The sequence below is a fragment of the Aulostomus chinensis genome, chromosome 9 (assembly GCF_037954235.1).
Source record: "Aulostomus chinensis isolate RoL2024-O1b breed Wild chromosome 9, RoL_Achi_v1.0, whole genome shotgun sequence".
In the NCBI taxonomy this organism is placed as follows: Eukaryota; Metazoa; Chordata; class Actinopteri; order Syngnathiformes; family Aulostomidae; genus Aulostomus; species Aulostomus chinensis.
Window position 1 is genome coordinate 10,800,139 of NC_141328.1, and position 14,038 is coordinate 10,814,176.

At 42.8% G+C, this 14,038-nt stretch overlaps 1 protein-coding gene across 2 annotated transcripts in view; it reads left to right on the forward strand.

Moving 5' to 3' along the window:
* The window catches only part of LOC147255786 (metabotropic glutamate receptor 7-like), an 84,098-nt gene that overhangs the window by 27,684 nt on the left and 42,376 nt on the right, over window positions 1-14,038 (forward strand). For both annotated transcript variants that reach the window (XM_086213735.1, XM_086213736.1), the window contains exon 2: window positions 11,914-12,130. In XM_086213735.1, coding sequence (XP_086069861.1) covers window positions 11,914-12,130 — 217 coding nt within the window. The remainder of the gene's footprint in view (window positions 1-11,913; window positions 12,131-14,038) is intronic.

Sequence of the window (14,038 nt, forward strand, 5' to 3'; positions counted from 1 at the left end):
TACAGCTGAATGTTAAAAATGCAACAGAAAGGCCAAGGCACGCTAATTAACTTCACCTGGCATTCCCACTTACTGAGATGTCTAACCTTTACACAACCTTGCTTAGTCACTTCTCCTCAAAGACCCAGGTTGAAATTCTTATTTAATGTCAGTAAACTAGATAATGCCCCTTCCCCAACACACACCTCCCTCCCCAGCTCTGTCATATATACATACACACACACACACACACACACACACATTTTATTTTTTTTTTTTACCTTATTCAGACTTCAGTAACAGATTTTTATTCAGGGCAGCTGCCACACTTTGAGGTGGTAAATCAATAAAACAGTGTCCCCTATAACAGACCTCTGTGTTTTCCTTCCATCGATCCTGTCAGCCCAGATACATTCAAGAGCAAGCCAGGCGATTACGCTCAGCAATCCCAACTCTGATCTATAGTGCAGATGACAGGTGCCAGACATCAGCTTTGGGTAATTGTGATACTGAAAGGGGGCAGCGTTAATCTTTCTGGCTGGGAATTCAGTGGCTCACGATTAGTCCATGGTTATTGAAGTTATTTCTGAAGCAGAGTGATTGTGGGCAGTTCTAACATGTTGCCAGTCATGTTATTGATTCAAAAGGAATAAGGTGAGACTGTATAATTAGCACATGTCATACAATGAAAGGGAAGAGCAAATGTAATCCTTCACTTATTCTAAGCTAGTTATTGACAAAAAAATATCATTAATAAAAAAAGTTGACATTCAAATTGTAATGACTCGTGAACCAACAAATCTGAAAGGCCTTTTAACCCAGAACGTGTAAAAATGGTGCTGAACACAGGAGAACAAAATAAACAAATCAGGCAAAGTGTGGACTAAAGCAGAAAGCTTTAAAGCAGATAGATCCATCATAAACTCTAGAGAAACTTTACTCTTTGAATTAAGGTTAAAACGCTCAACACTAAGGACAAAGATGACCCAACACAGAAGGAAGGGGAATCAAAGTTAAATACTCACAAGGTGACTGAAATAATGAGACACAAGTGCAACACACTAGGGTGGAGCTGGGAGTCACAGAGGAGAGACACTTAAGGGGTATTCTATGAAGCAAGTTCACTGTCAGGGGTTGAGTTTGTGGTGCAGGGAAGTGGACCCAAATGCAAAGGAAGGAGGGTGCACGAAAGAGGTTCATTAAAGAGACTGGAGACTGGAGGCTTGAGGCCGGGCAAACCTGTATGCACGTTACTGGAGACTTGTGACGGGCGGCTCGTGCCTGGAGACTTGTGACGGGCGGCTCCTGACTGTGGTGGTGACAAGCCAGCAATGGTGCAATGCAGCAACTATGTGCAGAAACAGCACAATGACAAGGGGAAATACAGGTTAAATACACAAGGGAAAACGAGACACGGGTGGTGCAATCAACCAGGTGAGACACATGAGGTAATCATAGGAGGGAGGTCAGGAAGACAGATCATGACTACAAAGTAAAACAGGAAACACAAGACAGGGATCGTGACAGTTTCTTTTTTCTTTCAATACACTGGCTCAACAAACCCTAAACTCGCAATCAGAGATAACTGTGATCTGATCTTTCTCTGTCAATTCAGGTTGTCTGTGCACGTCCCCATAAAAAGGGGTGTTTAATGAGTCATTTAACTCTTTGAAAATGGATAGATCACGTGCCACCTACTTTCGTAAAGAAGAACAAGTGACTACAATGGTTGGTTATGAACAATATCGAACAAGTATGGCAGCATAAAGAAACACCTTTGTTGCAAATAAGGCGAGAGAGGAATGCTGGCAGAAAATTGCCAATCGTGTAAATTTGTACGTTTATATATTTATTTTATCACTCAATGTACTCTCTGTGCCTCCCACATAAAAAGCTCTTAAACTTTAAACTTGATGCACCAGTTTATTTTTACAATTTGAAACACGGTGAAAGGGCAGTGCAGTGGTTAGCACTGTCGCCTCACAGCAACAAGGTTCTGGAAATTCCGTTTAATATATTTCAAAGAAATCCCATCCCACAAGTAACAATCAAAAAAACTTGACAAAATTACTTATCAAAACAATGATAAATATAATAAAAACAATTTCCTCCGCTGCCGGTGCGCCGCGACCAGCTCTGGTTCGGCTTGGAAAGGATCCCGTTTGGACCTTGGTGCTTCCCCAGGGCCGTGGAGTGTGTGCTAACTGCGCCCTCTCTCCGCCGCAGTCCCCCTCCCTCCCCTCTCTGGGGCACAGTGGGGGGGGGCCTCGCTCCTCACTGTCAATCATGGCAGACTTTTCTCAGTGCCCCCCACCACATCACCCCCCCCCCCCCCCAGGGACGGAGATAGGCCCACGTCTTCAAGGGGACTGCGGCGATGTCTACAACCCATCTGACCCGTCATGAAACACAGACCAAGGAGTCTAAGGTGCGAGTCAGAGGGTGCTTCCTCTGCGAAACTCTGTGGTGCCATGACCAACAGACGATGCATCTCTGCATTAAGTTATTTGCCTGTCATTTGTGAGCTGAATTGTTGGCTAATTATGACAGCAGTGCATGCTCTGTCATTTCAATTGTTCTATATCATTTTAAAGTATTGTTCAGACTGATTATTAATATAGTGAACTAAAAATGTAATCTGAGATTTCATAGAAGGCCTCTTTTATAGCCATTGTGAGCAAATGGCCAGGGACTGCAAACATATTCAGTAGTTCAGTGAGAGCAAGGACAACTTTGCGAGTAGCGCGCATGAAGTATTCTTGCTCAGATTTTCTGCATCGGTTTCTGTGGCCAAAAAAAACAAACAATGATATGCACACAGTTTGTGCCACTGTGAGTGCATAGCTCCTTTTTATGGAGTTACATACGGCTCCAGCAGTTTGCATAAATAACGAATTCCCCCAGCTGAGAATCTGTAGTGTTCATAACGAATGACGTCAGGAAGAGACAGCAGATCACTCCAGTCTCTACATAGTCTCTCTCTGAAGAGAACCTTGCACAATAATTGCACTGAGGTCCACCGGATTATTCAAAAAGGATGATGCTATTTTCAAAAGAGGTGGTTAGTGAAAGGGCTGTGCCAATAGCCAATTTAAGCCAAAACTCATAACATAACCTACTCCAGACCAGGTTAAATTTGCCACATCAGTTACCATGGTGATCTAGCCAGGTAAAAAGAGAGCCACCTTCTGACATTCACAACCCTGGCTTTAGTCTCAACATACCTTGCTAACCCACTAATAGCGCTTTGTAGTAAACCCCTTTGGAGAGGAAGTGAAGCATATGCAATAAAAAGACTGGCCAGCAGTACAAAAATGAAATGATTCACGATGATAAGACGCTGGCAACATGTAGCTGTCTGCCTTTTTTGGTAGGTCCCAAATCTTAGTTAAGAGTATTGGCATAACGACAATTAACAGGCAGCATGGTTGGCCCATAAAAACTGCTCTATTTCTGCTGTCCAAAACATGGTAAACAACCACATCACCCATATCAAGGAAACAAAAATGAAGTTCAGGGGCCAATATTTAACAAAACTAGGGCTGCAATGAAATAGTCAACTCACGAAACAATACAAAATACAAAACAGGGCTCGCGATACAAAATACTCATGATACAAAAGATTAAAGAAAGTTAAAAATTTAGAAATGCAAAAATCGAATATTCTTTATTTTCTTCCTTAATATGCAGACATACTGTACAAGTTATTGCTGCTTCAGTACAAAGTAAAATGCTCCTTGCTTTCAAAAAACAATATATTTGTTTTTTCCCTTATTTAGACTACAATGCAAATACAAACATAAAATTTCAATTAAAAAAGTTTACTGTTGTAAAGTTTGATGTTGTAAACAATGAGGACACCTACATTCTCGAATAAAAGGGAAACAAATATTAAATAATCCTCAGGGCTGCAGTCTAATCTAATCTATAAATGTCTGACCTTAGTGAATTAATATTTAGCCCTCAACAAGTGAATTTTCTTCTATCGTGCTAGTTGTGCTCGCTGCAGTGTACGCTGTTGTGTACAGATACAGTTTGCATACGGTTTCTGATTTATCCACAATCGTCTCACCGTGACGCGAAATTTCGTAACACCCCTAAACAAAACCTAACAAAACTTGATTGTTGGAATGTGACAGTGCCACATTTATGAAAGTAAAGTATCATTTGGCATTACCTGTAAAAATGGATATGACCTTAATTTATAATGAAGAGAGTTTAGTCTATTTTTGCAGCAAGTTCATCTTCACACCACACAAGCTGTCATGTCAAGGAGCATCAAACCTTTCGTAGCAGAAAAAAATTCCTTGTCTTGTTTTGTCTAATCTTGTTTTGTCTTGTTCAGTGTTATCTAATCTTATTTTGTTTGAACAGAAGCACATCTGGTTGCGATATTTGATTGAATTCACTTAATTCCAACAGAGGCTTCCATACTGATATTCCATGGAAATTGTAACTCATTAGTTGAAAGATACAAAGGAATTAGATTGCAATCACGATCACTTACTCAGCATCTCCTTGTATTGTAATGTCAGGAGGTTTAGTCACACACAAGCTTTTTCACAATGTTTGGGCCTTTTTTTCCTTGAGGTTGAAGTGGTAATTTAAAAGCACAGACTGAAAACATTTGCACTGCAAGGAGGTGTGGATTCCTGGGGAATAAAGAGTGGAGAAATTATATCAACAGGGTACCTGCCTGGGACAAAGTAAAAAGACATCACCATCTTAAATGGTTCCCTGCAGCAAAAAGCTCCAGAGAGACAAATGTTCAAACAGCTTCCCGTCCCAGTCGGAGTAAAGACATGATTCAACAAACCTATAACACCTTTTGACTCCCCAGTATTACCCTTGCAGCCCTGTTAGGATCCCATATCAAATGTTCGAAACGGAGACTTCATTTTTGGGAAGGGGAGTCTTTTAAATGCAAATCACTGTTTCTTTTCCATCACTTTGTCGTACTCCCTCTCCGTGCCAGCACACACTCAATTTAAGTAAAAGGAGCTTGTGACATTGCTTTTATTTCCCACGTTACTAATTGCATTGGGTGGGCCGACTTCTCTGATTTTGTAGTTGTTATTTCTTATGTTTTATTTGAAAAATATTGAGTAATTTGAAGCTGGATCTTCCATAGTCCTCAATTTGTCAGCTTTGTGCAGTTGACCCTTTTTGATTTGTGGGTCAAAGCTATAACTCACACTCTGTACGTTGAAGCAATCCCATCAGCTAGCTGCTGTATCCTCATTCCTGTGTTTCCCCAGTGTCCATCTGCTTTTGATCACTATAACAGAAATGGGTGGCTTTCATACAGAGCTTAAATTAGACTGTGTGATGAGCTACTCTGCACTGGATTCAAGAGAAGATGATGTATGTGCCTGCTTGTGCATCCACCTGTCTAATAGGAAACAAGCATTTTCATCCCAGGACCCCCCCCCCCCCCCCCCCCCCATGATTAACTATAACATTCCTTTGCCACTTAAAACAATTTTGTGTTGTTTGACAAAATATCAAAATTAGACACCTTGCCACAGTAACACCCTTAAATTAAAAGTCATATTCACAGTAACCCATCAGCAAGTTCTAAAGGTATTTCTGGACAATTTTGAGATCGATCTGCTTGACCTACTAGAAGGAATATATCTATAAATGTAAAAACAAACAAAACAAGACATCCATCAATCCATTGTCTTCCGCTTATTCCTGTTAAGGGTCCTCACATCAGCATCCTACGAACGAGAGGCAGGATACACCCTGGACGAGTCGCCAGTCCATCGCGGGGCCAACATATTCACAACAACCATTCACACTCACATTCACTCCTATGGTCAATTTAAAGTATCCATTTAGCCAAGTCCCCAATTGCATGTCTTTGGACGGTGGGAAGAAGCCGGAGTATCTGGAGAGAACCCATGCAGGATCGGCAAGAACGGCTCCAGCCTACGTGGAATCCCTGATCCAGGTCTACTCTCCTTCTCGCCCACTACGCTCTGCATGTGAAAGACGCCTGGTGCTTCCAGCCCAGCGCTGCTCCAAATCTCTAGCCAGACTCTTCTCTTCTGTTGTTCCCAAATGGTGGAACGAACTACCGAACTCTGTGCGTTCTGCTGAGTCCCTTTCTACTTTTAAGAGACAATTGAAGACTCAATTGTTCAGAGAACACCTAGGCACTTAACCTGACTCTTCTCCTCTTTGTCCTGTGGGGTAGAATAAGTCACAGGGTCCAAGACCCAGCACTCAGTGATTATGTAGCACTAACTGTGTTGTGTGATGTTGTATGTTTGTCCAAAAAAAAAAAAAAGGGAGGGGGGGGGGGGCGCCACTAGATGGCAATACCTGTGACCAAATCACAACTGAAGCACTTTTGTGCTTCCTATGGGTTTTTCCTAAAGTCTGAATTCTTGCTTGTGTTGTACGTCGCTTTGGACAAAAGCGTCAGCTAAATGAAATTGTAGAATTGTAGAATGCAGGCATGGGGAGAACATGCAAACTCCACACAGAAAGATCCCGTGCCCAAGCCGGGACTTGAACCTGGAACCTTCTTGCTATTAGGCGACAGTGCTAACCACTGCACCACCGTGCTGCCCCATTCATCAATCCATCCATCCATTTTCTACTTCTTATCCTGTTAAGGGTCACAGGAGCCTGGAGCCTATCCCAGCATCCTACGGGCGAGAGGCAGGGTTCACCCTGGACGAGTCGCCAGTCCATCGCGGGGCCAACATATATAGACAGACAACCATTCACACTCACAGTCACGCCTAAGTATTCAGTTAACCTGGTTTCCATTTGCATGTCTTTGGACTGTGGGAGGAAGTCGGAGTACCTGGAGAGAACCCATGCAAGCACAGGGAGAACATGCAAACTCCACACAGAAAGATCCCGTGCCCAAGCCAGGACTGAAACCCAGAACCTTCTTGCTGTGAGGCGACAGTGCTAACAACTGCACCACAATGCCACCTCAGAAGCAGTTAGTAATTCACACAATACCAGCTGGGATAGGCTTCATCCCCCCACGACCCTCAACGGATAAGCAGTATAGAAAATGGATGGATGGAAGTGTGTCTACAGTGCTGCCTTTAAAATGGAGTAAACAAGTGCAAACATGTGCAACATCCAGTCACAAATTCCTAAGAAAAACAGCAATCAAGTCAGGGTGAAAGTTCGTTCTTGGCCTTGGAAAAAAAAAAAAAAAAGTGATTCAGGGTTTGCTTTCTACCTCCAAGCAAGAAAAATCACTGGACAGTTAAAAAAAAACAAACAAGCAAACATGAAGCATGGAGTTGTCATGGTGATAGCTCAGTTATCATGTGGCGATAATCATTGTCAAAGATTCGAAGGTCGAGGGAGACTGTGAAAACAGTTGAAAGACCTAGATTTAGCTTGTAAGTGGACCTTTAGTTCTGTTTTGTTTCTCAGATATAGTAAGAATAACTGAATGTTCCTCAGTGCCCAAAATCCCATATTTAGGACAACTAATGGCCTCAATTACAATGTAGCAATCTCTTTCCCCTGAAGACCACCATGCAATGTGTTTGAAAGCCCCGGAAAAAGGCTACTGAGGTAAGGCATTTGATATTGCCTTTTACGTTGTAACTGTATTGAAGCCATAATTCAAGGTGTAGCAGCACACTGATGCATACTACACGTGAGATCTACACAGGCTACAGAGTCTCGTGCCTCAGTGAGGATACGGAGAAGAATAAAGGAGACAGAACCACACTGTAAGACTTACTTTTTCCTGTTTTATTTTTGATATGCTGTTGAGTGATGAGGACAGACTGAGGTCTCATCAGGAAGGAGATGTATGAGTGCTTACAAGGCTTCGCAGCTCGTCCATGAAAGGCGCTGCACAGATATGGTGTCTTCAGTCAAGCTTCAGTGATTAAGAGAAGGATGTGACAGCACAGCATGTTGCCTCAGTAAAGCACCCAATATCGTCCACGTGAAATATAATTTGAGTTGCATTATGTGACTATTCACACATCATTAATTTACAGAATAGTGCAAAATATATCAGCAAGACATTGCTCATTTTGTTTGCTGGTCGTAGATGTTTGCATGTGTAGCTCCTGTTTCAAAGTAATGCTTTTAAGTTGGATAAATCTAATATAATAAATCTAATATATAATAATTGTTCTTCAGGACTGGTGCATAGACAGCACAGTAATTGACACCTACTGTTCACTGGACCTGGAGGCCATGACAGTAAGATGCAGACCCTTCTACCTACCATGGGAACTAACGGTAGCCATTGTGACTGCGGTCTACATCCCCCCGATGCTAATGTTAGCCTAGCGCTCGGCCATCTGCTGAACATGGTCAACAAACAACAGCAGGCTCACCCAGACGGCGCCCACATCATCGCCAGGGACTTTAATAAAGCATGTCTTAAGACTGTTCTCCCCAGATTCCACCAGCACGTCAAATGCGCAACCAGGGGAGAAAACACATTAGATTGTGTTTATACAAATATTAAGCATGCCTACAGAGCGACCCCCCCTCCCCCACCTCGGCCTATCAGACCACCTTTCCCTGCTCCTCCTCCCGGCCTCCCCTCAGGAGGCGAACCACACCAGTCTATCAGACCATCAAAGCCTGGCCTGAAGACGCTCTCCTTCAGTTGCAAGACTGCTTTGCCTGCATCGAATGGAGCATTTTTGAAGACCAGGATCTGGACACGTACACCGAGTCTGTCCTCTTCTACATCAGGAGCTGTGTTGAAAATGTCACAGAAGAAAGACAAATCCGGGTCTTCCTCAACAGGAAGCTCTGGATGACAAATGAAGTCCAGACCCTGATCAGAGTCAGCAACTCTGCCTTCAAGTCGGGGGAGTAGGCTCTCTACTGCACTGCCAGAGCCAACCTGAGAAAGGGCATCAAACAGGCCAAGGTCTCCTACAAAAAGAAAATAGAGGGGTACCTAACGAACAATAACCCACGTCAGATGTGGAAGGGCATTCAGGCCTGACCAACTACAGAGGCCACCCCCCTCCCCCATCCCCCAGCAGCAGCAACCTGGCAGAGGAGCTGAACAGCTTCTTTTCCCAGTTTGAGACAGCACTGAGCCACCTGGAGACCGGGAAGAGCTATGTGAGGATGCTCTTCATGGACTTTAGCTCAGCGTTCAACACCATCATCCCGGACATCCCCCTTCCCACCTGCAACTGGATTAAAAACTTCCTGTCAAGCTGCCCTCAGTCAGTGAGACTTGGATCCTACCATTCCTCCACACTCACACACAGCACCGGATCCCCTCAAGGTTGCGTCCTGAGCCCTCTGCTGTTCGGCCTGTACACCCACGACTGCACTCCAACCCATCCAACCAACCGCATCATCAAATATTCGGACGACACCACTGTGGTTGGACTCATCCGTGGCGAGGACGAGACAGCGTACAGGGCGGAGGTAGAGAAACTCTCTCACTGGTTCTCAGGCAACAACCTGACCCTGAACGTCCATAAGACCAAAGGACTTCAGGAGGAACAGACAGGACCACACTCCCCTCCTCATAAATGGAGAACAGGTGGAAACTGTCACAACCTTCACGTTCCTGGGCAACCACATCTCCTCCGACTGCTCCTGGACCTTCAATATCAGGGCCCTGGTGAAGAAGGCTCAGCAGCGGCTGCACTTTCTGCGCGTCCTCAGGAAGAACAGACTGGACTGCAAGCAGCTGTTGGGCTTCTACCAATCCTCTGTGGAGAGCGTCCTGACCAACAGTCTAGAAGTGTGGTACACTTGCTCCACAGCAGAGGATAGGAGGGCGGTGCAGAAGGTTATAAATACTGCCTCAAAAAATCATCGGTTGCCCTCTGCCCACCCTGGAACACATCTCCTCATCCTACTGCCTCAGGAGAACCATGGCCATCACAGCTGACCCCACCCATCCTGTCCACACTCTGTTTGACCTGATGCCCTCCGGCAGGTGCTTCAGGTCAATTAAGTCCCGCACCAGCAGACTCAAAAACAGTTTTTCCCCTGGGCCATCAGGACTGCCAACACCCACAAACACAGTTAATGCACACACACACAACTGTCTTGACCCCCCCCCCCCGATCAACAACCATCAAACTACCTCATACTGTACTGCACCTTAATTTGTTCTCTGCACTTTAAAATCTCCTTTTGCACCTCTCACTTTTTTCACTTGCATCTTGCACATTTCTATCTTTTTTTCTATATTTTTACTGTTCTTACATTGTTTGCACTGTGGTGCATGGTGGCTCTGGAAGAGCGCTCTTTTTAACTATTTTCACTGTACCCCCCCCCCCCCCACAGCGACAATAAAAGATTCTGATTCTGATTCTGAATATGCCAGTCATCATTATTACATGCAACAATATATTTTAAAATATATTTCTATAAAGCCAGTTGTAACTCTGTGACAGGATATTTTCATAAATGCACATATTCTCTGTCACATTCTCTCTCTCTCTCTCTCTCTCTCTATCTATCTATCTTTCTCTCTCTCAGTCCACAAAAACTTTACCTTCTGCAAACAACTGCCTGAAAATTATAAATCTGTGTTATAAGCTCAACTTGCAGAGACACATTAAATCCAAGCAAATATGCTAATGTTGACAAGCCAACCTCAGCACATTAATGTTTGCATTGCATTAAGCTCTGTGATTGCAAGTTTCTGACCAAAATTAATCTTGGGGGTTATAATTAACTTTAGAATTTTGTGAGAATTTTTTTTGATTAAAAAATACACATAACAGATGTAACTGCACTGCAGAATACAGTAATTTTCTTTTTCTTCCATTTTATGTAACATATTCTATCTGAATGTTTTTTTTTTTTTACAACTTCTCACTGTCCTTTGTGTTTTATGTAGAGTACTGTACCTTGAACTGGCTCATTGTTGTTTTTGAAAGAGGAATTTTCGAAAGAAGATGTCAGTCACTTAACACTCTGAGAAAAGGGATTTGCAAATCTGGAGCAGATGCCCATGTGATATTGCTGAGCTACGTTTTTTCCTACAAAATGATGATTGAAATTAAGGTTAGAGGTCAGGGTTAAGGGATAAGGGTTAATTAAGATGTTATAGGCAAAGCACCAACACAGAGATATTGGATCATGCGCTGTGATATAGCTCCACCCACTTTGCAACATTGAGAGCAGTTGCTAGGCAACCAGCTGGGACTCTGACCCAGGATATATTTTAATAGTATTATGCATGATTCTTTATATCCTAGAATGTCAAACCATTCTATTAAGTGCAAACTGCTGTAAATTTGACCCTTATAAATGTTCAATAAACATCATGAGAACACATACCACCTGTTCACTTATTCACTATGTGAGGCACTCAAAAGTTTAGACAGAGAGCCCTTTGAGTTTTGAAAACCCATTTTTCATCATCTTGCCAAGTGAAATTGTGACATCCTATCATATGTGACACATTACATTGTGGGAATTCCTGCAAAAAGTGGTGCACAACACCCAGTGGATGTTTTGTACATCTTGGAACTTTTTAGGGTGCGGTTGTGGGTGGCATGGCTCAGGGGTAGAATAGCCGTCTAGCAACCAAAGGGTCGCTGGCTCGATCCTCGACCCCGGTGACCATGTTGAAGTGTCCTTGAGCAAGATACTGAACCCATAATTGCTCCTGATGAGTAGGTTGGCGCCTTGCATGGCAGCCTCCACCATCAGTGTGTGTGTGAATGGGTGAATGAGATGACACTGCAAAGCGCTTTGAGTGCCACTAAGGTAGAAAAGCACTATATAAAATTGAGTCCATTTACCATTTAGGGCACCAAACTGAAGGCACAAGGTGTACATAATTCATATCAGAATTTAGTTTCTCATGTAAAAATGACAGACAAGAAATGTAATTTGTAAAGCAAACACCATAGCAACTACCACTGATGCTATGCTGCAACAAAATAGCAACAGTGAGTAAACATTCCCTTCCCCTCCCCTCTTATCTTCAAGATCCCACAGATCAGCTATGCGTCAACAGCTCCAGAACTGAGTGACGACAGGCGCTATGACTTCTTCTCCAGGGTGGTTCCTCCAGACTCCTTTCAGGCCCAGGCCATGGTGGATATTATCTGTGCCCTGGGCTGGAGTTATGTCTCCACCATCGCATCAGAGGGCAGCTATGGAGAGAAGGGAGTGGAAGCCTTCACACAACTCTCTAAAGAAGCAGGTAAAGAAGAGCAATCCATGATGGGGACCAAAAATAAATGTGTTTTTTTTTTATGTATTTGTGTGATTTTGAAATGCTTACGCATTTTTTACCCAGAGGAAAAGCTGTTTTGCATTCCCACTTCATCATAAAGTCTTGTTTTGGATGGATTAATTATTGATCTCTTTGGCAACTTCTGCATCAGCTCCCCAGCGAGCAGTTGGGTGTTACTGGAAACGCAGACAGAGAAACAGCTTGTACTGAAGATGCCACGTCACAATAATGAGCATGATGTGAACCCTCTGAAATGCTACCATTTCAGCTTTTCACTGGAATTGTTTCCAAATGTGTTTATTTGGCTTACAAAGTGGAGAGAGAATTTAGGAGGCACAAGTTTTGTTCTCCGATATGCCTTTTCTTTTTCATTCAACCTCATGTTTTATCCCTGCTATGAGTACAGCCCTCTGAGGATGGTAATGATGCTTAGTCGCCATTCAGTTCAAACCACTTTGGTTTGGTTGAATGTATGAAGCAGCAGGCTTTCATACATTTTATCTTTGTAGAAAAAAAACATCTGATGTCTTTGGGGAATGCCTCCAGACATTTTCCTCAGAAAACGAATGATTAAACAGAGAGTGAAACCAATGATAACACTGAGGATGTGTCCAAGCGGCACCTTTGAGGTGTTTCATCAATCTAGTTTCATCAATCTATAGTGAAACCACTGATCTGTAAAGAAACATACAATTAGAATAACTTGTCTTTGTTGGATCCTGTAACAAAACATTAATGGGGATTGTTTTAAGTGGCAAGGATCCTTTGGCTTAAAAGTTTAGTTGTGTTTATGTTTAAATTATCTGAGAGCAGAATAAGTCTCAAAAGGAACTCTAAACATCAGGCTTGCATTCACAGGTAGATTTGGTTTTGCCTTTAATTGGTCTGGAAATTATGCTCATATTGGTCTGGAAATTATGCTCATGCTTGATTTACCTGTTTCTTCACATTAATGCTTTTGAAAGCAGAAGTAAAACAAGCAGCCATCACTGTCATCAGAGTATATACACTAGTTCTGTAGATCTTTCTCTTGCTCCTGCAATGAATTTCTAGAGTGTGTGTGTGAATCATACTTAGCGATTACAAGAAATATTGGCTACAATTGTGTTTCTGTAGTGTTATGAGACCAGACATCTCCACCTATTGAAGTCTGGGGATTTCAAAATTGAGAGCATCCATTCCCAAACATACAGGTGCATTTTACCAATGACACATCATTCCAGAAATTATGGTCCCTACCAACTGTCCCTTGTAGTTAAACAAACCAAAGTCAGAGAACAAATTTTGAATAACATTATGAAACATGTGTGACTGTAGCTTAGCTTCTCATGTTGCCAGTCTGACTGTTTAATGGTAGATGACTATTGCATGTCGCCCAAGTGCTGCCTTAAAACTTAGGATTGGTTCTATAATGCAGGCTTTGTTTCAACTCTTTGTTTCCACCCACTTCATGCAATAAAAGCTCAAAGAATGTCCTCAGTCTCCACAAGTGAAGGGTTTATGTTTCCAAAACTTTAATTTTTTTGCTTTGCTGTTTGTTGCTTCCCATCTCGACCTCCATGTATCCCAATTCATTTCTCAGAAATCTGAAGGGAGTGATCACTGTCTCCTCGAGTAGACCAATGTGCGGAAAACTCTAAAATGAAAAAAGCTAATGAAACCCCACAGGCACTGATCAGAAGTCCAGCAGGCATGAATATTTTATCTGTGTTCATGTATGGCCAGTTCACTTGTTAAAACTCTCAGAGGCTGTTTGCTGCTGTGTAATATGCATCGACAGAGCGGGAGAGACAGAGAGCAAGTGTGCTGAAATGTGTGAGGAAATGTACTGATTTTGGACTTATTTTGAAACTTTCCTTTCATCTCACATCCTGA